The 24,117-nt window shown below is 42.4% G+C and overlaps 1 protein-coding gene across 3 annotated transcripts in view; it reads right to left on the bottom strand.

Moving 5' to 3' along the window:
* The window catches only part of ankrd11 (ankyrin repeat domain 11), a 103,163-nt gene that overhangs the window by 5,416 nt on the left and 73,630 nt on the right, over positions 1–24,117 (bottom strand). For 2 of the 3 annotated variants that reach the window (XM_075454271.1, XM_075454348.1), the window contains exons 3-9: positions 21,627–21,772; positions 17,221–17,353; positions 6,989–7,162; positions 5,737–5,937; positions 5,500–5,642; positions 4,611–4,758; positions 39–4,506 (exon numbers count right to left, since the gene is read on the bottom strand). In XM_075454271.1, coding sequence (XP_075310386.1) covers positions 39–4,506; positions 4,611–4,758; positions 5,500–5,642; positions 5,737–5,937; positions 6,989–7,162; positions 17,221–17,353; positions 21,627–21,713 — 5,354 coding nt within the window. In that variant the 5' untranslated portion in view covers positions 21,714–21,772. Of the gene's footprint in view, positions 1–38; positions 4,507–4,610; positions 4,759–5,499; positions 5,643–5,736; positions 5,938–6,988; positions 7,163–17,220; positions 17,354–21,229; positions 21,301–21,626; positions 21,773–24,117 lie in introns of those variants that run through there. The other variant, XM_075454423.1, reaches the window with a different exon arrangement.

Here is a 24,117-nt window from a genome sequence, read left to right as displayed (position 1 = left end):
GTAACCCTGCAGTATGCTTGCAAGTTTGAATACCTTACCTTTCAAAGAAGGATGGGGAGCAGGCATTCATGGACATGGTCATGGCTGAGGAGTTTTGGCAGTCCAGCCCATCCAGCATAATATCATGGTAATCCTCTGGACTGCAGGATGGGGTGCGTGGAGTCTGCATAACTTCCTCAAAGCTGGGGCAGGAGATAACAGATGTTGGTGTGGGAACACCAGTTGGCCTGTTTTGATCCGGCCTGGGAGAAGCGGGGAGATTCTCCTTCATTTGGGGGCCAGCCAGCCAATCCTTTGAATTCTGACTGTCAGTAGGCTGGAACTTCCTCCCTGGAGACATCATTTGAGCTGGGAGACCCACATCCTTCAGTTTCTTCTCTTTTAGGCCAGCCTCCATGCTGTTGGATTTCTTTGATGACAGCTCACTGCGGTTTTTCCGTACTTCCTCTGTGGACCTGGCTTTGTCTTTGAGCTTAAGGTCCCCTGACTTGGGTCTCAGTTTCTCCATCTGCTTCATTTTTTCTTTTTGTTTCTTGAGGCGTGCTCCAATCTCCTGATCTCTGAGACTCAACATCTGACCAAAACTTGTCATTTGATTTTCATCATCCACCAGCAGTTTTTCACGTGGACGGTTGTCTTTCCGCACCGTGTCTTTGGCCTGAGTGAGCTTTTCATTTTCGTCCTTGGCCTTGGATTTACTGTGATCTACTCTGTTGTCTTTGTCCAGCGTGTCCCGATTTCGGTCTTTTTTCAAATCAAATTTAGGGCTTTGTTCTTTTGACCGGTCTTTCAGAACAGTGACCTGGGGACTATCTTTCAACCCCAACTTCACATCCTCTTTGGAGTGTTTAAATGCCCCAAAGCCATCAATGTATTTATTCTTCTCCTCCTTCAATTTTTCCTTGTGTTTCTCCTTTTTCTTTTTGTCCTTCATCCTGTCACTGATGATGCCAGTTGCTTTCTCTTTGTCCTTTTTGGACATCTCTTTTTCAAATTCCAATGTTTTGTCAAAGTCGTCCTCGCCGTCTCCCTTACCCCCGAATGGGAATGTGTAAGGGTCTGCCTCGAGAGGCATGGGCTCCTTCTCGAACGGCAGGCTCTCTCTACGGCTGTAGGACTCTCTGATCTCCCCAGTTTTGTCACGCTTGTCTCCTTTGTCCTTTTTTACTTTTTCTTTCTCCTTGTCATGGCTCTTTTTGGATGATGAGGACGAGGAATGCCGATGCCTCTCTTTTTCTCTGAACTTATCCTGTGGAGTAGATATGGACAGGGAGTCTCTCCTGGCCTCAGAGATATCAGTCAGGCTGATGGGCTCATAGTAACTAGTGAGGACTGGCTCGTGACCTCTATCGGTGAAACTATCTGAGGATATTTCACTGTTCTTATCATTGGAGTCATCCTTGTAGTCGTTCATAGCTTCCTCTTCTAGTTTTTCTAAGAGGGACTTCTCATTCTCACCACTGCCTTTCGAGAGCTTCCTTTCCTTCGAGTGGTCCTGCTTGTCTTTATATTTGCTCTTTGTCTTCTCTTCACTCGTGTCCCTTTTGTCCATCAGCTTCTGCTTGTTTTTCTTTTCTTGATTGGAGTCCAATGACATCCTATCTTTCCTTTCCTTATGTTTTACATCGACTGAATCCTTTTTGTCTTTGTTGTGTTTCTCCAGGGAGCCTTTCCTCTCTTTACCAGTGTCGAATATGGCCTTATCTTTCTTCTTCTCCTTGTGTTCCTTTGCCTTGTCTGTGTTATGTTTCGCCTCTGCAGAGGATTTTCTTATTTTTTCCGAGGGGAAATGATCCAGCTCATCCCTATCAGGTGTCGACTCTTTTCTGATGGAGTCTGACCCAAGTACAACCCCTCTATTGTAGCCATCCCCATCATCATCATCATCACTCTCATCAGTGAATATGTCGTCTATCTCGTAAAAAGGTTTCTCCCGGATTTTCTCAGTCTTTCTCTCCTCTTTCTTTACTTCCAAGAAATCCCTCTCTCTATCCGCATGTTTGTCGAGAGAGGCCTTCTCTTTCTTGTCCTTCGTCTGTTCTGAAGACATCTTTCGATCTTTGTCTTTGCCGTGAGAGTCTTTGTGTTTGTCTTTGGCTCCCTCCTTCTTGTCTTTGGTGCCCCGGTCTGCATCTTTTCCCTTGACAGTTTTTTCGGTGGAGCTTCGCTCACTCTTGTCTTTCTCCTGATCAACTCCCCTGTCTTTTGTTTTCTCTTTGTGCTTGTCAGCTTTAGTCTTTTCTCGCTTCTCCATTCCCTCACTCTTCTTTTCCTTCTCCTTTCCAGAGTGGTTTCGCTCTCTGATATCACAAGATTTACCAAAACCATCAACGTCTTTAAAGAAGGTGTCGCTGCCATATTCATCTGCTATAGATTCCTGCTTGATTTTTAGGTCTTTTCTGTCCTTGATAAAGTCATACGGGTCTTTACGATCTCTGCTGTTGTCCAGGGAATCCTTGTCTTTTTTGTCTTTGACTATGTCCGTGGACTCTTTCCGCTTCTTTTCTTTGTCAACCGAGTGGCCAGAATTTAGTTTTTGTTTTTCCGACCAGTCTTTCTTCTTTTCGTTGGTCTTTTCCGAGGAGTCTTTGTCCTTCTTCTTAGAAGTAGCTTCTTTCTCAGATCTTTTATCACTGTGATCCGATTTCTTGTCCTTGACTTTGTTGTCTTTCCTCCTCGTCTCCTCCTTAACAGTCTCAACGATGAGCTTAACGGTGTTGTTGGACTTATATTCCTTGACTTCTTTGACCTCTTTGACAGGAGCGTCCCAGCTGTCATCTCCATAGAGGGAGGAATCAGAGGACATCTCAGAGCCCCAGTTGTCATGATGGTCATCTGATGCACTCAGCTTCGTGTCCTCCGGGTTGAGGAACCGGTTGTTAATGTCGTAGCCATCGTTCTCGGACTCCTCCTTCAGGATTTTGTCTTTTTTACATTTCTCCTTCTCCTCCTTGATGTTTTTCTCCTTGTCCACTTTTAGATGTTTTTCCTCTTTCTGCTCACTTTTCCTGTCAGCCTTTGAGGAGGACTTCTCCTTGGACTTTTTCTTTTTCTCCTCTTTGTGAGCCTTCTGTTTCTCCTCCTTGGGTTTCTCCTTCTCCTTGAAATTTCTCTCCTTGTCAGATTTGACAGGCTTCTCCCTCTCCTCCTTATTGGTCTTGTCCTTGGTAAAGTCCTTTGTTTTCTTGTTTTTCTCCTCTTTCGCCGATCTTTGCGAGTCTTTTCCAGAAGACCAGTCCTTATCCTCAGACTTTGTTTTCAGAAGCCGGTCCTCCTTTTTAGAATGCTCCTTCTCGTGTTTGGATAATTTGACTTTGCTCTCAGGTGTCGATTCAGACTCGACAATTAAGGACTTCTGCCTTGAATCATCAAAGTCAAAAGAGAAGCTCTTGACAAATTTCTCATTCATATCTTGATTCAGCACTAAACTAGGAGCTTTGTCCTTTTCCTTATTTTTATGCTTGTGCTTCGCTTTATGCTTTTTCAGGACTTTACCATCTACGTCAGTTTTGGAGGCGGCACTCTCTGCAATGGAGTTTTTATAAAGGTCAGAGTTTTTCTTGTCTACGGTGTTGCTGTGCACGTTGTTGTTTTTCTTTTTGCTCTCCTGCGCTTTCCTCTTCACTTGTTTTATTGACTCCACACTGGAGTCAGCAGAGGAGTAGTCGGACTCGCTGGAAAGTCGTGTTCTGACTGAATCTGAAAGCGAACTGACATCTGACCATGTAGGAGAGGACACCGTCTTCCAGCCATCTGTCCTCCACTGCTTTGGATGCTGTTCTGCCAACGACGGCGCTTGTTTCTGAGAGTTCAAGTTTCCGTGGGAAGACGAGGAGGATGCGTTAAAGCCGGGGGATTCTTTAAGGTTCATCGTAGAGGAGTCCTTTATACTATTTGAGCCTTTGTCGTCCTCACTCTCCATATCACCACAATCAGAGTCAGATGTGCAGAATTTGTCATTGACTTTACCAAATCTGACTTCTTTACTGACGTTGTTTTTACTCTCCTTCTTTCGTTTCTTTTTGACTTTATTCTTGTCTTTTTGTTGTTTCGAGCTCAGGCTGCCAGAGTCTCTAGTCTTGGCATTTGTTTGCTGGGCTTGTTGCCGCGGCGTGGGCGCTGGTGTGAAACACGTCCTATCATCCTCGTCTGAACTGTTACTGTCAGAGATGATCCTCCTGACGGTTTTCTTTGGTGTGAGCGAGTTGCTTTTGGAATATGTTTTAACCTCCACCTTGGGTATAGAGATGAAGCTGTTGGTCTTAACTATGGATTCCTTTCTGAAGTCTTTTTTCAAGAGATGTTTATCGTCTACAGGAGGGACGCGCTCCTCCTCATCATCCTCATCGAATTCGTATTCATCTTTGACGGGCGTGACGGCAGATTTAGGAGGGTCTGCGGTTTTCCCTTTTAACTTCAGGCCCTTCTCAAACTCAGAGTCCGTGTTATTGCCATCGACAGAGCTGGACGGCGCAAACGAGGGCGCATCTTCCTCCTCTGAAGATTCTGTGGAACACAAACACAAGCGAAATCAACACACGATTGAAAAGCCACATACGCTAGCGTTTCACACAGCAGCCGCATGGACGGGGAGATTTAACACAACAAACCTGATGAACTTTCTTCACTTGAGGTGTAAGTGCCTTTCCCGAGCAACAGGTTCAACATTGTTTGGGAGTTGGCAACCTTCAGTGGCGTTTCACCCCTCCTGTTGCTTTGACGTGGGTCCCCTCCATACCGTAAAAGTAGCTTGACAACCTGAAATGAAAGAAAATATTAAGACACTGTCCATATTGACAGGGATGTTTCACAAAACAAACTTTTTCTTCAGCCTTTGCAGCTCTCAGCCACATAAAAGTGGTGTTTTAGGACAGAAAAGCTGAGATTTTTTAAATGCTTTATTTTCACTGTATCGGTGTGCACACAGTAAGCAGTGGTTTTGGGAGAATTATGACATCTCAGCCTACTTTATGCATGCCCGCAATTTCTTTGTGCATTCATTCGAAACCTTAACAACAATGGCGGCTATATACCAGTTTCCCTAAATCCGATCAGCTTTGCTTGGGCTCAGTGTACATTAACAACTACATTTGGCAGGGCTGTCCCACTTTATAGCAACCCTCAGACATCTGCTGGCCCAATATCACTTTGGGTCACGGTGTCTGATGTTCAAAGTCCACCGTGAACAATGATTTTGGATCAGAGCCAATCGAAGGATTTTGGATATATTATTGAGGTGAAACGGACAGCTCCAAGTTTGTTTTAGCACTGAAGTCACCCCAGATGGAGAACCAGCTCTGTAGGCATGCTCAGAATGTTCCTCTCTTGTATTATGACGTTTCATTAATGTGAACGCAAGTGCCACCAACTGGCCTCGCAGGATTACTTCAGCGTTTGAGGAAATTTTGCCTTCTCGAAAGTTCTTTGACTCGTCAGCGCCTTGTTAGCAGTGCTGAGAGCATCTAAACACGAGCTGGCTATGCTTTGTTTTTCTTTTACCTTGAAATGTCCATTGTTGGAAGCATCGTGTAGAGGGGTGTCATCATCCAGACCCTTGGTGTTGACCTCTGCTCCCGCTGCCAGCAGCTGCTTGGCCACATCATAATACCCCCTGTTGCATGCCTCGTGCAGTGCAGTCCAGCCTGGACACAGGAAAGCTTGCTGTGTTAGAAGTGTCTACCGTGTATGAGCGGGTATATCCAGCTACAGCACAGCATAAACAACAGGCCTTCTCACCTGCAAAGTCTTTTACATTCACATCAGCTCCCTCACTGATGAGCTCCTTGATGCGGCGTACCTCTCCGCGGATCGCTGCTCTGTGCAGTCGGGTCTCTCCTCTCTCGTTCCGTTTATTCACTTTGTCTTTGGTTTTAGATGCAGAGTTTGGCGTTCCCTTCTGACCCAGACCGGACTGTGACTGATGCTTTGGTGTTGTGTCTGTAAGTAGAAGATGGATGTTTCACTTGAACACAACAATGTCATGCTCTGATCATGTCTTTTGTTGACTTCTGCTGCTGCTATAAAGGAACGTGCGTCTCAGCCGCTTACAGCCAGAAGGGGGCAATCATGCTCCAACAATCAGCAGCAGAGACTGGACCTTCTTTACTTGAGCCTATTTTATCACATTTGCAAGATTAAACTCGAGCCTTTATCACATTTAAATTATCGAGTTTGTACAGCTATTGTTCCGAATGATATATGAAACACACTCACTTAATCTATGTCCATGTCTCCAGGCATACAAGAAAATAATCAACATATAAATAAAAGTGTCTGCACTCGCTAATTTTATTCCATCTAAAATGTCAGTTCCAAGAAAAAAAAGAAGTCATTACAAGGTTGCAACCAGAGTGGTAATCTAGACATCTAATAAATTTCCATAAAATTACTTTGTCTACCAAAAATCTGAGAGATCATGAGCAATTTCATTGAATTATCATCTCAAAGCAAAAAAGGATATTTGATAACAAGTAAACAAGAACAGTCCTCGAAGGCATTTTGCATTCAGCCGTCTGCCGTCTTTTGTCTCAAATGCTGAGACTGCACCATCGGTTTCACAATAATGCAATACCGACGGGAAAATTACTTTCATTTCCGCACATGCCGTATTTGAGAAAAACACATTAACCGATTCTTAGCTGTCACTGCTTGACAGAAGAAAAAAACAACAACACTGACAGCATATGTTTAAATCGTTGCTGTAATGAGAATTAATGTAGATTAGCTTGTACCAAAGGCCCAGAACTGATTCTTTCCACAAGCAGGCTGTGGCTGAGATGTGGCAAAAACCAGCAGGCGACACGCTCAAGATCCTCAAAACAAACCAAAACAAACAACCCTATGACTCATCTCCCATCTGCCTCACTTTTAGCCCACCTATACAGCTCTCCCACACACAGTCTACATAATAGGCTCTCTACACTCCCATCCCCTTTTCCTTGTCCGCCACCAGTCCCCAGAAGACGTGGTCTAAATGATAAGCACGCACCTGGACTGTTGATGGACTCTTCAGCTGTCATTTGCATGAGCAAGGCCACCTGCTGCCGCTCAGAGAGGGGGTACCCGGCCCGGATCCCTGGCATCCCCATTCCAAACGGCAAGCCCGCCTTCCGGGTGTTAGTGGGCTCCTTCTTAATGCGCTTCCTCTCTGGACCTGGTTTCTCTGTAACATGAGTGTGAGCAGAGGTGGCGGTTAATTTCACTGGGTTGCAATAGACACACATATACACCACTTTCACTACCTGCTCAATCACACAAATTTAATTCAATTCAACCCTGCGGGAGGAATGAATAACAGTTTGCGATATTAGTGCCGCTATAACAATATAAGCATTTAGCATCAGTGTGAATTCATCATCTCTTGTTACAATAAAAAAAAAAAAAAAAAAAATTCATCTTTTTGCTACATTATTCCATACAATTTCCATAAAAACTCAATGAAACGCTGATCTTAACAACACCTTCACCTGTAACCTCCTATACTCATCGATCTTTCAGTATTATTTCTTGATCAATCCTTCAGCCAAAACAAACTGCTTTCCAACAGTCGAACGGAAACCGTCCACGACAGAAAGGTCCGAAGGAGCACCGTGTCGCTCCTCCGCTCGGGTTTCAAAAAAGAACGGAACAAAGAAAAGATACGTTTGTATTCACAGCCATTTCTGTGACATTTAATCATCAACTAAAATTTCACAGCTGTGGCAAGATTAGTTGTTAAGTGTGTCTGAAGGAAGCCACGAGGAAGCTTAATGGGAGAGTGTCAGAATGACAGAATGTAATCTTTATTTATCTTACCAGTATTTTTCCAAATGATAAATAAAATAACATATTAGTATTTATTTTGGTATAGTCCTATACTGCCTGGGATAACCAGTTTACTTTGTAAAGTGGTGCCAAATTGTGTTTGTCCTCCAACTTGCACCTGGTTTACCTCCACATCTGCAAACCTCTCCTAGTTGTAGCCAACTTAGCAACTATGACTCTGTTATCAAAAAAAGTGCATAAGCTTTCGTGTGATTATAGACAAACTATAGCTTCTTTCTCTCTCTGAGAATTGCCAGAGCAGCACATGCAGACTAACATTCTCTTTGAGAGATCGTTTTACGTGCGAGTACAGCTGAGATCAAAGCACAGTCGCTGTAAACAGTATGCGGTTCACTAAAAGACATAAAACGTGTTGGTCCAACTGAAACTGTACTAAACTGAAACGTTCAAAGTTGGACTAACATGTCCAGATACCGCTGGTGGTCAAAGTTTCTTCTGCGTGGGACTGAAAGCGTCTAAGATGCTCCGTGCATGATCCACAGTTCCCGTCACAGGCTTTGATCTGAAGTAATAGAAAAAGCTGGCACGCAGATGAAGAGGCTGTTTGTAACCGAGAACAACGGGGGACAGCCTGCATCGCATTTGTAAAATATGCGTGTGTGAAATGTACAGAGCTGTAAAGACGTCCAATTCACAGGTAAACCTGCTATTTTGCCACCGGCCTAATAGTTTGTTAGCTGTTTGGTCTTAAGGAAATAGCTCGACAGTAACAAGCTGAAAGAGGGAATATCACCATGAAACATAGTACTTCAGTAAATAAATCGATTCCATGACATGCTTATATACTGGGACAAAGTGGGTAGTCGACAAGCTATTACCGTAGCTCAACTTGATTGTGCATATAAACGTACCGAATGGTTGTTAGACGATGCCGCGCTTCTAACATCAGTTACCACTGCAGTCAGTGTAAAGTCTTAACAGGCTGCATCTCAGTCACTTTTTCAGAATCTGTTGTCTGATAACAGAAAGAGACAAACATGGCCCAGACAGTGGCTTTATTCAGCTCTATCAAAATATAGTATGCGGGACCTCAGAGTAGCAGAGAAGCAAACAGATGTTTGGGCTGATAATGGCACAGAGAAGGCAGAATCCAAGTGCTTAGTTTTCTATAATGCTATGATTCAGACTGTTTCCACCAAAACACATATTTGGCCCTTTTTCCAGAATGCTCTCTTTCCATGCCCACCGACAAGACAAACGCCACACTTGCTCACAAACACCGAGTGCAGCTTAGTGCACGAGAGAGTTGTAGGTAGCAGTGGGTGACTTTTGTGTCATTACCCAGCTGCCCCTGAGGAAAGGAGGGGCTAGCAGGCAGTGTTTATGTCGGTCTGCAAGCCAATCAGCCAGAATCGTGAAGAGAGGAAAGAGGGTATGACTTGGCAGAACTCTAGGTATTACAAAATAGCTGGTGTACATTTCAATTCAACATGGCTTTGCCAAGGTCACCACTGCCTGCCAGGATTACTGTTGACACGGTGCTACTGGACAAAAGCAGCTGCTCCGCAAAGACACACCCAGCAATTATTTTCGGCAGCAAAATACCATCTGATGACCCGTACATAGGGGAAAGCTGACAGTACACATGACAGTAAGACTTGATCCCTGAGGGGGAACAACTCCCACAGCCAACAGCAAATTCCTAATATAAAGAGAGACGTACAAAAAGCGTATTCAAGTGTGTGTGTGTGTGTGTATGTGTGTGTGTGTGTGTGTGTGTGTGTGGGGGGGGCGCAGAGGCACCGTTAAGGCAGCGCATGTGTCTGAGCTCGATGTCTGTGGGGGCTTCACTCATTCCAACACTGGCTACAATGCTCAAGGCCACAAACACACAAGTAAATAAGGCAGAAGGAAGCGCTGGACCGCAAGCTTCCGGTGTCTACCAGGGGCTTTTCAGGAAAATATTTTTCCAGTCACAAGCACCGAGCTGATGAACTTTCACTAACATCTGTGAACACTTTCAGCTAATGTGCCCCCACCCCCCCTTGATACACTCTCACGTTCTCCGGAGCATTTGCCATTTAGAGACATTCCTTCTGTTAAGACAGCGGAAACCACAGAAGCAGTCCAAACATGTTTTTTTCAGCAGCAGACGAGAGAAAATGCTACGCTAGCTTTTCCATGCTATGTTTACAAGACCGGGAAGCAGGAAGGCAGTCATTACCCATGTGCGTTCATATAGAGGAATGCTGCTCAACAACGTACAAGCCAAAGACTCTAACACAAGATTCATCATCAGTGGCAGAAAACTGGCCTGCTTATCTCTGCTGAGATCAGACTCCAGGCAGTACACTTCTAAATGGATATAGGGCAATTTTGAACAATTTAACTATTATTACCATGTACAACGATCAGAGCAGGTATAATTAGTGTGTCATATTCACTGCTGCTGCTGCGTGTGATTTTTCTTTGGCAGGATACTGCAGGGGGGTGAGACATATGTGGAGGAGGATGTGATTTTACTTTCATTAGGTTCCTTTGGCTAATCAACATGAGGATTTAAGAAAATAAATGGATAAAAAGGACAAAGAAAGCCTGTGCAAATGTGAAAGTGTTAAAAGTAAGCCAACAATTACGAACCGCCAAGTGACCAAAACTGCACGTCACGTGAATTAAAGCATTACACAGCACAATCTGCATGTTTTAGCTGTATGTCTCTGTCGGGTGTCTATTTAGGGAGCACTGCTTTTTATAAGGCTCAGTATCATAATATTATTCAGCTTCCAGACGGGGTTGAAACCTTACTCTCCCTTCCTACTTGAAAGTTGATTAACAGGATAAGAGAAAATGAGAAGAGATAAGGAAAGCAAGCTAGCTAGGGACTTCCACCCCGTGAATACAACGCCTACCTGAGCCAGAGGGAAGGGAGCACATCAAACATAAATGTCAGGTGATATGGGAGGCAGACTGTCAGATGGCAGGCGGACAACACTACAGTGCAAGCTCATGCCAAAACAAAGAGAGCGTCTGCTTCAGTTTGCCAACAGACACTATGACAGGAATAACCACTCTAACCAGCCCGGCCAGGTACGTTTGACCACGTCATGTAAGACCTGAAACGTGTTCTGTTTGGGGAGTCATAAAAGTTGCATAAACAGGAAGTTATGGGAGAAGAGGCAGGAAGTGGCCAACAGGATGTTGCGTCATACTGAGCAAGAGTAACTCAAACATACAGTACAAGCTTGGTGACATGTAATGTATTCTTTCTTCTCTGTCCAGCTGGCACATTTGCTGTATTTAGTTTCTAATCAGTTGCACTATATCTTTTGTGTCTTACTTTTATTCAGAGTCCGAGAAACAGTGAGACAATCTCTGTTTTGTAACCTCTCAGGGGAAATGAGTGGACGGAAGGTCTGTGCAAACCAATGTCTTTCTTTTGCAGCCCACCACCACAAAATTACTGTAAAGTGCCTGAATGGCAAAAGTCATGGCAGCAGTTACTAATCATTTCTAAGAAAAGGACAAAGGATTCTTTCCTTGCATATCAAGATAAGTTTAAAAAACAAGACCATGCTAACCATAAACCAATCGAAAACGTGATGAGTTATAGCTTTCGATATATATTCAAACTGGCCATTTTCACATCCAGTACCAATTCTGTAGAAGGTTGCTGTTTAATACAAGATAATTCATTCTGAGTCAGTATTGTCACTCGAATGATAAAAAGTTTAAATGTACTCTGTCGGGTATGGTTATGCTTGTAAAATAACTTTAGTTGACGGTCTCACGGCAACAGAGCAGATATTAGGGGTGTGCAAAATAATCGTCATGACGATGCATCGCGATTCTAATTTTCGCGATCTACTGCATCGATTCTGGACGCCAAGTATCAATTATTAAAAAAAAAAAAAAAAAAAAAAAAAAAAAATAAAAAAAATTTTATGCCTTTAATGATAGGACACATGCAATTGATGCATTTCGCTGCAAGGGATGTTTGCAATATATGTATATATTTTTTATAGTTTTATAAAGCCTATGCACTTTTTTTTGTCTGTACTGATCATCCCTATTTTGTTATTTTAAGTTTTATAAATCCTATGCACTTTTTGTGATGAGTGTGTCCAGTAATAGTAATATCTGTGTCCAGTAATATTTGTTTTAATGGCAATACCTCCAAAAGTTGTTTCAATAAATACAGTTATGACTTTATTTGCTTTGAGTTATGTTTCAATTGAAGACACTATCCAGATCATACACAGCCAGTCAGCCACTGGTAATGGCTGTATTTTTTTTTTAAGTATGTTCAGTGAAAATATCGCGATGCATTGCGATAATTCAAGTATCGTGATGCATCGTGATAGAATCACATCGTGACTTCTTTGCCAATACCCACCCCTAGCAGATATTGACATTAATATTTACTTAAGTGACACATTTGGGTTAATGAGTTTTGTTCTTTGCTAACCGCAGTCATTCACAGCGTAATTAGCACAGAGAGGACGTGCAACAGAAAGAAGTAACTGGGCTGTTATTGTCTCACGCCTTCAAGATGTTTGACAACCAATGTCCTGTTTATGGAAGCACTTCGGTATACACCTGAGCCAATCCCACCACATACTGAGTGACGGGAGTTTGGGTATTTACCTAACAAATTCAGACTAAAGTGCAGTCTTCCACAAACCTAACAGCGTGTAACCCTAAAGGATGACTAAGGAAAGGTTGAAAGCTGAGAATCACAGACAGGCTGCACTAAACCATACTCATCATTTTAACCATGGGTTCAACTCCACCACAAAGCACATCTTTGCCCATTTCATCGTCTATGTTGTCCACATCGGGGAAAAGTTAAAGGATCAACAACAGCACCAACACGACCAAGGGCAGCTCACAGCTCAGATTACTCCAAATATTTCCGGAGCCGTTTTCACACATGAACACCGAAAATTTTCAGGAGAAAGTGCGGACAATTTGATCCGGGTCCTTTTCCACAGTTGCACAACAGGAGGCTTTCTGGAAATGTGGGGGACAGTGTGGGATGTGTGTGTGTGTGTGTGTGGGGGGGCCCTATACTGCAAAAAAAAAAGGCAGTGAAAATTGCTGTGTTTACATGACAACACATTCAGAAAAGCAGATGAGATGCATGTCTCTGAATGCAGCCACAATAGCAAGAAATGGAAAGCAACATACACACACAAACGATGCCACACACACAAACGATGCCCCGCCCACATATGCAGCAAATGATCTGGAATATTTGCTGCTGCGTTCACACGTCGTCTCGCCCGCTGTCGTTCTTTAGATTTACTGAGGAGCAGGGTGGAAAATCTCTAGAAGAAGTTCAGATTAAATGATACATATATTTATGTTCTCACATGAAGCTGCTCTTGAACGTCTCAAGATAATTTCAGGTCTCCACTATTTGGGTGAAAACAGCTTTAGACTGCCCCCAAGTGACAGGAAATCACTGTAATGTGCATTTTTGAAGCATGAACAGCGTGAGAAACTTGAAGAGCCATGTTCAGGCTCTAAAAGAGGACAAGATAGAAGCAGATATGTACCTGTTTTTCTTGTTTTGGTGCATCACTAAGAACGCAGCTTCTGTTTGATTTCAGTATTATTCTTCTTATAGTGCGCGTCACCCAAATCTGACAAGACTGATCTACCATCTATCCTTGAAGTCTGAATTCTACCACTGTGAATAGTGGTAATGAAAAGGAAGAAGAGAGAGAAAAGTGGAGGGAAGATGACCTCAGGGAGGAGGAATGCTGCTGTCAGGCACGAACGGCTTGGAGATTGTGGGGAATGATGCAAATTTAAGTTCTGGGAGTTTTATTAACACAAAATTCAATAATTTGGACTGTGCTGAAAAGGTTTCTTGGAGCTAAAAAAAATTGTTTTTTGAAAAGGGAACGCCAATTTATTTTTCCTTATTTTCTAGCCCTTCGCTAGGTCACCTTGCGTCTCTTTTCATATAAAAATGGAAAGAATTTGCATGCTGATTATAGGCTGAGATGACAGCAATGCATATCAAACAATGTATCTGTTGCTCTAGTAATGCACAAAGAAACACGTTTCCTCATGCAAATCATGTCACAAATATTAGGATATGCATCTTTGTTTATATATATGCTGCCTTAGTCTTTTTTATGGTGGCGAGTTAAGTTCTATGCTGCCTTAACATAACTGAGGAACCATAGAGTCCTATTAGTATGTACTTTCAAATAAAATGCCGGCAACTTAGAACAAGAGCAGAGACAATAGTGTCAATGTCTAGAACTGTCTAGAACTAGAGACGAGAACACCTTTCAATTCTCTTTCCATCTGTGAACCTTACAAATGTGATGGCAAGGTGCAAAAAAGAGGTGCAACAGTGCTGCCTTCAATGTGCAGTGTAAAAAGAGGGTATTTACAGTCTGTCAAGTGGTTCAGGTATCTTACTGATTTAATTCAACTACAGAAAAAAAGTCTCATTCCACCATATTTTTAAATTGGGGTTATGTTGAAACCAATTCTATCTCCAGCCTACCTCCAGTTCTGTCACTCCTCGAACTAACTGAGTTTCTGAGTCCTGAGGTTTCTCAATGGCTTACATTTTTCAGGTCGACTAACACTTGTCTGCTGTGACCCATCTCTTTATGCATCTGCATATAGATTAGGTAGGTGTCACGTTTTGCAGCATGCAACTTAATAAAGCTCTTTTACTCTGGTCAGAAACATCTGGCTTTTGAGTGCAATGTAAAAGTGTTTAATTGGCAGTCAGTCTCACGTCACATTAGTCTGCAGTAATCACAGATTTTGATGGTCTCTTACTCCAAACAACATCGATGAGAACACAATAAAATGCACCAAAAAAAAGGAGATGGATCGATTTTACTGGTCAATGAGACGGATATAAAAAAAATTACTCTCTGTCCCACCGTGTGGCTGAGGTTTGGGATTTAGTCAAAAATAATAAAGAAGCCAAAAAATCTCATAAAGTTGTCTTAAGAAACTGTGGTCCAACACAGAAGGAAGGATACAGCCAACCCATCCCTTTTATGTTGTAGTTATAGCACTCTCTTCTGGGAGGCTGTGATGGCTCTGAAAACGTTGGAGATCTCAGCATATCAAAAATAAGCACGCCGTTACGACTGGCAGAAGGAAAGGATTCAGTAGGGCTTTTTTTTCCAACTTTGGTGCACAGCTGTTTAAAAAAAAACATTCAAACATTCTACGTTTGATTTCAAAACAGATTCAATTCTGTAAAAGTTTAAACATAAAAGTAGCCAGAAGTGGTTGGACACGAATAAGAAATGCTCTCCTGCCATCAGATTGATGTAAAATGCATGTTTGAGGGGATGTAGAGTTAGGCTATGTACACACGTAGCAGGGTATTTTTAAAACCGAACATTTCTTCCCCTCCGTTTATAAAATAATTTGTATCCACATTACCTCGTTTTCGAAAAAAACGCCTTCCACACATAACCGAACATCTGCGTTTTCACCTGTCTTGACAATCCAAATGCATTTGCTGTTTTGCGCAATCTGCCCTCGTCAGCTAAATAAAAAAAGTGTGCACGCAACTTTTTTGAGCACACTGACAGGTGATCGCATGACAGTGGACTGCCCCTCGATATGAGGACGTAATAATTCCGACAGCGACAGGAGTGAGGACACGCGAAATTGTCACGCCATTCCTCTGGGAGTACGACTTGGACGTGTAAAATCAAGGCAGTAAACAGCGCCTGCACAATAATAACCACCACAGTTCTCAAGGCATCCATGCTTCTTCAGTGAACAAAGGTCGCACTTTAGACTTTAAAGCAGATTTGTTGTTGTTTTGGCGCATATTGTGACGTTCGAAAACACAAAACTTCGGTTATCTCTGTCTACACGCAGCTGCATAAACGGAGTTTTTGAAAAATCTTCACTTTGCCCGGAGTTTTTAAAAACATTAGTTTACGATGCATTTTTATGCGTTTTCATGTGGATGACAGGTCCAAACGTAGAAAAATATATTCGTTTTAGCAGATACCCGGCTACGTGTGGATGGGGCCTTAATCTCCACTGGCTTAAACCAAAGAGGAATACAGCCCCTATAGCGGGACAGGGCAGAGTAGAGGTTGTTGGCTGCGACGTGCCCAAAGTGTAAGAAAGGGTCAGAAAGGCCACAAAACCAGATGATAAAAACTCAAATTTGCAAAAAATGACTTAATTTACTTAAGAATGGTAAACAGACAAAAAGTCCATACACATGACACACACGGGAAATTCACTTATCTGATCATGATTAAACTATTAAGGTAAAATCTACTGGCACAGAGTGGCAAGCTGCTCTATGATACAACACCTGACAAAAGAGCAGAATTTCAAAGATCTCAGATGACAGCAGGTTGATACCGAAGTGTGTTATTCGATGAGTTAACAAGAAACCAATAAGATAACAGTTCAGCAGAGAATTTGCTGCGCAGACATGAGGGTAATCTGGGTCTAAAAGCCAACATTGCCCCAAAAACATCAAGACATTAGCATACTAATAGGCTGACCAGCTATTGTTCCTGATATAGGAGCTCACACGCCCCTTACTTATGGGGGTAGGGTTGACCTCTTTCATGGAAGCTAGCTGGTAAATAACATGAATTCAGCTAATGAAAGTATAACAATTATATACGAGTCTATAGCAATTCCAAAGAAATAAAACTGTGAATAATTTTGCAACATGAATACATGACGAAAAGACATGTGCACAAACAACAGGGATCCAAGAGCTCAGTTCAAAGGAGAACTAAGGACAGACTTCTCAAACATTCCTCTTACTCAGAATTATTTTGAGGTACACAGTACTTACACGCAACCCAACATGTTTACAAAGCACATGTCCAATTTGACTAAACATAACCCCAAGCCTTAACAATCATATGCTGCAATACAATTTGTTTTGCCTTCCCTGCCTGGATTGGAAAGCTTTTTTTCAGAGTATAATAGCTGAGCAGGAAGCAATGTAGCAACTCAGCCAGCGCTGCTGATGAAATCTGTTAGCAAAACCTCTGATTTTGACCACTGTCTACAAACTAAATCCTCAGCTCTTTAGGCCCCAAGTCAAACCAGAACAAAAGGAGCAGTCCTTCTCTCCCTAATTAAAGAAAACACAAAACGAAAGTCTCACCAAACCGAGGCCCTGAGCAGGTCTGTATGTGTTACAGTTTCCCAGTTAAATGGATCATCATTTGTGTGGTCAAGTGTCCTTTTAGACTACAGAGGTAGATACAAACGCCTTGGTTCGGCCAGACACACAGCCAACATGAAGGAAAAACTAGGAGCACTTTCACTTCACAAAACCCAACCCCCCCTTTACAGGGCACAGCTACTTCTCCTCAGGATGTGATGCAATAACCACCCAGTCCTCTTTGATTTCCACTTCAAAGTCAACACAGAGGTGGAGATCAGATGCTCAGATACATTCCAATATCTCCTTACCTGAGTCTGAATCTTTCTGGTCTCCATTTGCTCCAGCAGTGAAGGGCAGCTTCCTTTTAGAGGCCTTCTCTTTCATCTCTTTGACGCCATCGCTCCGATCCAATTTAGGAGTCTTATTTGACAACACTTTATCCTGGGAAAGAGACAGATGAGAGAGTATGAAGACCACAAAATGCATCACAGTTTAGAATTCAACAATGTAATGAAGCAACAGCAGTGCACGTTGAATGTCTGACTACAGACATGCGTGAGCTATTCGTGGAACTCATATGTGCTCATTTTAGGGGAGAATACAAACGTCTCCTCGTGCATTTACAGCCGTTCACTGCCCCAACTCTTCCAGCTGTTATGGACTTTTCAGAGTAACTTTTCCACAAGGTTCTTCCTAGATCCTGACTCCCTTGCCACAGTAAAAGAGCTTGGCGCATTGACAGGAGGCCAAGCTGACGCCTGCTCAGTTCTGCGGTCTACAGCTGCTGGAAACAATCACAAGAGCAAGCATATCTGCTATCAACAGATGTACAGAGTTATGTGTTTGTCCCGCTCGCTTCTTTGTTGTAATAGGATCCGATAGTGAAAGTATCTTAGTCAGACTTGGAGCTTCACAACAGTTGGAAGATGACTAGATATGCATATAATCGTTTGTTGTAGGGTTGTAATTGATAATATTTATGTTCCCGTAATCAATCATTGTCCTTTTTTGTTTTTGAACCGACCAAAGAAATATCAAAACAATCCAACACACGTTTGTGTTGAAAGAGAAAAGCTGGAGCTAAAAATGATTCATTATTACGGCAAATTAATTCAAATCTAATTAACAATGCTTAATAAAAAAAAAAAAAAAAAAACTTCCAGATTTTGATAGTAGTAATAAAAAACAACAACAATTAAAAAAACCAGAGCAACTGAGCGGTGTAAAGGCAGAGGTGATTGTTAAGGTTTATACGCTTTTTCTTGGCCTTTCTTCCAATTGAGGTTTAGCACCGTATGTTACCAGGAAGTCAGTATCTTGACAAACTCTGATAAGACGGGCTGTCTTAATGGTATTTCACGAGCTTGTTATAAGACCGCTCGGGCACCCAGGCACCATTCCTTATTATACTTCCATCCAAACGCCTTTTACTCAGCAACACTGATGCCTAATAGCTGCCGATCCCTGCTCAGGCCAGTGAAGCTGACCAATCACAACCTCTGAAGCTTTCTGTATCAAAAAAAGAAAAACAGGAAAATGTGGAGAAGCTATTAGCACTCGGTTTAGAGTTTAACTGGAACTTTAAAAGCTCTTAATTACAGAAAATAAATAAATAAAACAGAGTGGCTCTTGTATGTTTTTGTATGGACTCCTCTGATATCCTCTTTGCTGCTAAGTTTGTGTTTATATGAGAATGTGTTATCGTCTATTACCGGTCTTCTTTTCAAACATTATGAGAAGATGCATGACCTTTGTAATGACATTATGTGTCATGTGAGGTTCTGGTCCATGCTAAATAAAAAATAAAAAGCATCTTTCAGAAAGGCATTTTGCCGTCATTTGGGTATTTCAGGTAATCACTGCGTTTCGTATGATTCATGTGACGTAGTCTGTGCTAAACCCTTCAGGAAATAAACTCTACAGGAAATAAACATTATAGGATTAAGCACTTGGCTGAAAGGGGAATTTCCACTTGTGATGCATTTAGTCCATTATGGATTTTTCCCAAATTGCTAAGTCTGAACGTCTGAGTGAAATGGTCTCGCAATATACGAATGTCTGTGGATTTTCTGGTGTATGGCCAAGATATTTCTTGTGAATATTACTTTTATTATTATAATAATTATTATTAAGTATAAAGACTTTGAGGTGACAAAAGAGATGCAAGAGCAGGTCAGATGTAATGCAGACGTAACCAGCGTATTTTCCTCAATTTCTCTGTCTTACCTTCTGCTCCTTTCTCATCTATCTCTATCCTCAGGGTAGGTTTTCTGTCAACTCTCTGAACTCCTCCCCCTGCCCTGCCCCAGTCACAAGACTATGATGTCATGGTACAGTAGAGACAAACGGTGTCAGCTACAGGGAGATGATTTCTGTCTCCCTCTCTCTCTCTCTCTCTCTCTCTCTCTGTGTCTGCACTCAGCCTCATAAAGGCTTTTTACACCAGGAACACACAATCAAAGCAAAAGCATGATGCTGACATATGAGCTCCTCTTAGCTCATCTAAGAGGGGAAACTAGCATGCTAGGCCTTCATTTCTTAAAGAGGGAAAAACATGAAGTCCAGAGCTAAATCGCATTGTGAGAAAATGGTTAAATGATCAAAGTGTATCTCTGAAGTTACACTGAGTTGTTTTAGCCGAAGGAAATGTTAAGAAGGCTTTCGCAACTTCCTTAGATCTGCCTTTACATTACACCCTGTCTGGTTGTCTCCTAGCAATGACTGCTCTTTCGATCTTTTTTTTTTTTTTTTTTTTTTTACCTACCCCTGTGCGCCTTATTCCCTCCCTCCCTCCCTCCCTCCCTCTATGCCAGAGTCTGATGCAATCCTTTGCAGAGGACTGTAAATCCATGCCTGCATAAGCTGTGCCTCTCCTCTCTTTGGCAGTCTGTGCTGCTGCTGGTGGGTTAACAGTTGGTACAATATGACATCATCAAGCTGCGCCCAAGATTTTGTTCCACTGTAAACTACAGGATATAGCTGTCCCTGTGTTACATTAGGGGGGTGATGGCTTTGTAGCTCTCATTTAGGAGTGAGTTAGTCTTTCGTGACGAATTAGTTGTTATACCTTTCAAAAAGTACTTTTGAAATATGAGAACACATTCTCCTGTCTGAATGTCAAGGACACACACTGTTGAAAACATTTCATTATGCAATGGAAACCGTGTACTGAAGTGGTTGCGGTAGGGTTGTACAATATGAAGAGGCTTCAATTAGTTTACTGAAATTTGATTTCAAGAGTTCAAGTCACATCTTATCACAAACTCAGTCTAATCCCGAATAGTCAGCTTTCAGTTCCAGGCAAGCTGATCAGAGCAAATCCAGTCAAATCTGAGTGTGCTAATTCTGTGCGTGAGAAGTAAAATCCATTATTCACAAAGCTTTCTAACACCAACTCAATTTAACCTTGACTTGGGATTGAGGTGCAGGTGTTGGCTTGGTAAGTGTGTGCGTGTGTTTCATCGATTGTTTTTGATAAAAATGAAAGAAAGAAATGAACGGGGCTGCATGGCGGTGTGGTGTTTAGCACTGTCGCCTCACAGCGAGAGAGAGTTCGAATCTCAGCTTGCTTTAAATGTCAAACCCGTGCATGCACGCGTTCTCTCTCTGCCTTCCAACACCACGCATATCAGGCTAACTGGTGTTTCTAAATGAAATCTAGGAGAGAGTGTGAGCGTGCATGGTGGTTTGTCCCGTTTGTCTCTGTGTTGGCAGCTAGGACAGACTCCAGCCTCCAGGCTTAATATAGCCAGTCTAATTCATAATTCCTGCAATGCCAATGGTGTTTCCAGACGCTAACCAATACTTTTGGACGATGATAAAAACTGGATTTGTACGCGCCGTTTTAATTTGGGATCTACCATACAAACACTCAACATAGTTATTAAACCTAGCTGCTTAAAAATTCAGCAGCAAACAGTGACTGCGAGTGGTGCTCCGTGCGGCCCATTCGGCAGCGTTGACAAATGCGACCGGCGAAATGAAACATTACACAGCTGGAAAATGAAGGGAACACCGAGCTTATGTTGTTCCACTGTTGTTTTTACTTCACATCCACGTTACAGCTCAAGTTTTTTTAAATGTATTATTCTCTTGTGAGAACAAAGAGAGTTCGTACTACTGCAGCACCAGCTTTATAGGGCTGGGGTGCTCTGGTGATCAAAAAATAAAGAACTGAGCTAGGCTATGACATGTATGACATCAGTGGGGAAACTAGAGAGCAGCAAGAACAACAAGACGTTATCACTGAAGCAAGTGGCTATCATCAGAACAAACATGATGATCATATAAAGAATCACTGAGTGAAGCAGATTTAACTTGTATGACGGTTCTATGTGATGGGGTCATCTGGCATCAAGCAACCATTCATCACAGCAACCTCCTGGTTGGATATTGGACATGAAACCCCTGCTGCCTGGCTCTGGTGACCTGACATATGTATGGTAAATAGGAATAAATTCAGTGGCACGGTCATTTATATGGATTAAAAATCAACTTTAATGTGGTGATTATTGGATCCAATTCAAGTAATTTACAGGTTCACATGTGACACACTGTAAGAGTCTGCAGACTGAAAGGGATACCAAACAATCCAAAACAAGCTGGTCAGTAATCTTATTCACTTTTACTGATGCTCCCAAAATGTCCGGAAGGCCATCAAAAATGTTACGATGATAATGAGCAGGTTGTAATTTGTGCATTTTTTCCATCTTACCTTTTTCCCCCCCTGCTTTTCCACCATGTCGGTGTTGAGTGGGAAGTGGTCCAGCTGGGGGGTTTTAGAACCCCCACCTTTGGGCATCGTTCAGCTCTCCCCACGCCAAGCTTCATTCACGCTGCCATTGCATCGTCATCAACCGTCTGGAGCAAAGTGAAAAACAAAAGGAAAGGGAGGGGGAGGTTATCACCTGGAAACTATGTTTCATTGAAAACACGTTTAAACACTGCCAGACAATGCAGCCATTAGCAGCACATCAAGCACTCTATTTTCAGCCATTACACCCGAGCTCTGGAGATAAAGTAATTAAGAGAGAGAGGAGAGTTGCAGCTATGGCTGGCAAAACGCTTTTAAGTTCTCAAAGCACAACATAAAGACCAAGCAGGTTTAGTTTAAGTACTGACAAACATGCTTGGAAAAGTTCTGTCAGCTCTGAAGCAGAGGAAAATAATGGTTATCTCACTCTACTTTATTCTTATTTTGCTACCTTGCACAGTTGAGCTTGTTGCACTATGCATTTCACTGCCGGTGTACGTGTACAGCTGCATGTGACGAATGAAGATTCGGTAACACGAGGTAGAAAGAGGCACACTATTCATATCTAACTAAAGCCTTAAAAAGATGGATTCCTATGTGACAACAAGACAGACCATGTAAGATTAGGTGTAAACCCATGTTGTGGGAAAACAAGCAGGCTCAAAACAGCTGAGGAATTTCCTCAGAAACAACTGGCACATCTTAAAAAAAAAACAACACACACAACAGAACAGAACAGAGCAACTACCGTACTTACAGCCAACCCCTGTAATTGTGGGCTGTACCATTCTAGCACGTCCCTACCGTTGTCGCTAACTCAGATGTACAATAGGCTTCTTATCTCAGTCTACAACTCTCTGGGGTAGGAGTACATGTTCTATAGGGTTCGTGACATAAGTAGCATTTCTTTACAGATTCATTTCCCTCTGTTCCCAGAGTCTGCTTTGTCCACTGTGCAAGTTCAAAACAAAATATGCACTCCTATCCACTGCCTGCTTTCATGGCCTTCTGCTTCACGGGGCCATGAATTAATCATACATTCCACCCCACAATTCTCTTCTCCATAATGCACTTTCTCTTCTGGATGCGTCCAAGTATGATCATCCCTGTGACTGACGGAGTGAGTGAACACATGAGACCACGGGCGCGTTTTCCTTTCTCTACTCTGAGACACTGGCACTCGTATCTTTCCTGGCGCCACTTCCATATCCCCATCCCCAGTCCCTCCCCCCATCCTCATTCCCTCCACTCTGCAGTTATCCTATTGAAAGGCTGCTATTTATATCCTTCCAGTCAAGTCACTCAGTTCAAGACAGTCAGCACGCCGACCAGATCAGCCAACAACTACAGCCGACCACTTATTTGCTATCCTGTACTGTTGTATGTAAATAGAAAAGAAAAAAGAAGAAAAAAAAAAAAAAAAAAAAAAAGAGAGGGGGGGGGTTCATTCTCGTTCCCACCAACACTGGTGGGCACTCAAATCCACCTCCTCTCGACTCCCACCTCTCACCACACCAAACAAAGTGACAGGAAGGTCGACTACTGTCAGAAGTAAACAAATCTCAGAGCAACACAGACACACACCTCAAACTAGGTCAGCCGGCCTTCTAGAACAATAATCTCGGCGCTATTTCGGGACTACTATGATGGACGGTTATAGCAACAGAGCATTTCGCTGATATGCGAAATACAGGAAAATTATGTTTGCAAGCTTGCAGTCACACAAAAACACACACACACACACACACACAGCGAGGAAACCCTGTTCAAAACCACAGGCATCATTTCCTCTGTAATTCCATCTCAGTCAAGTGATACGAAATATCTGCTGACACTGTGTGTCTGCGAGCGCGTTTTACTGAGGCTGATTTTCTCCATATGTGTATTTGTGTGAGTCCTTTGAAACATTTCGCCAAAAATAACACCCCAAAAAAAAAAAAAAAAAGGGGGTAACGTTTCCTTGCTTCCCGACTTATTTTGTGATGCAGTCAAGCGGAGTTGCTCAACAATAACACATCAGATACAAAACAGCCACCGTATCACGATTCATCCCTCCGTTGCCAACAAAGCTAACAGACCTGCATTTTCATTTGTTACAGCAATGACGGCGCTTTAGAATAATCATTCAATTACAAAAACATGGTCAACATGTTTTATTCCATTTAAAAAGGTCCCTCTGTTCTCAAACGTTAATTTATTCTTACAAAGAACAAACTGCGTTCTCCGACAGCACTGCGACAAGAATTAATGTTTGATCATTTAGTCTCAGCCTTTAAAAGTTAATGTGTAACAAAAACTAAGCCAACTCAAGGAACACTTTCTTAGTGGCTCAATTCAACTTACAATAAAGTTTTTTTTTTTTTTTTTTTTTTTTTTTAAACTTAGCGATCGTAAGCTGTCTGAGGTAAGAGACTCCCAACACTGACATTCAGTCGTCAGAGACAAACATAAA

This window comes from Odontesthes bonariensis, chromosome 1 (genome assembly GCF_027942865.1).
Source record: "Odontesthes bonariensis isolate fOdoBon6 chromosome 1, fOdoBon6.hap1, whole genome shotgun sequence".
Classification (NCBI taxonomy): Eukaryota; Metazoa; Chordata; class Actinopteri; order Atheriniformes; family Atherinopsidae; genus Odontesthes; species Odontesthes bonariensis.
The sequence above is the reverse complement of the archived record's forward strand: the minus strand, read 5'-3'. Positions and strand labels throughout refer to the sequence as shown.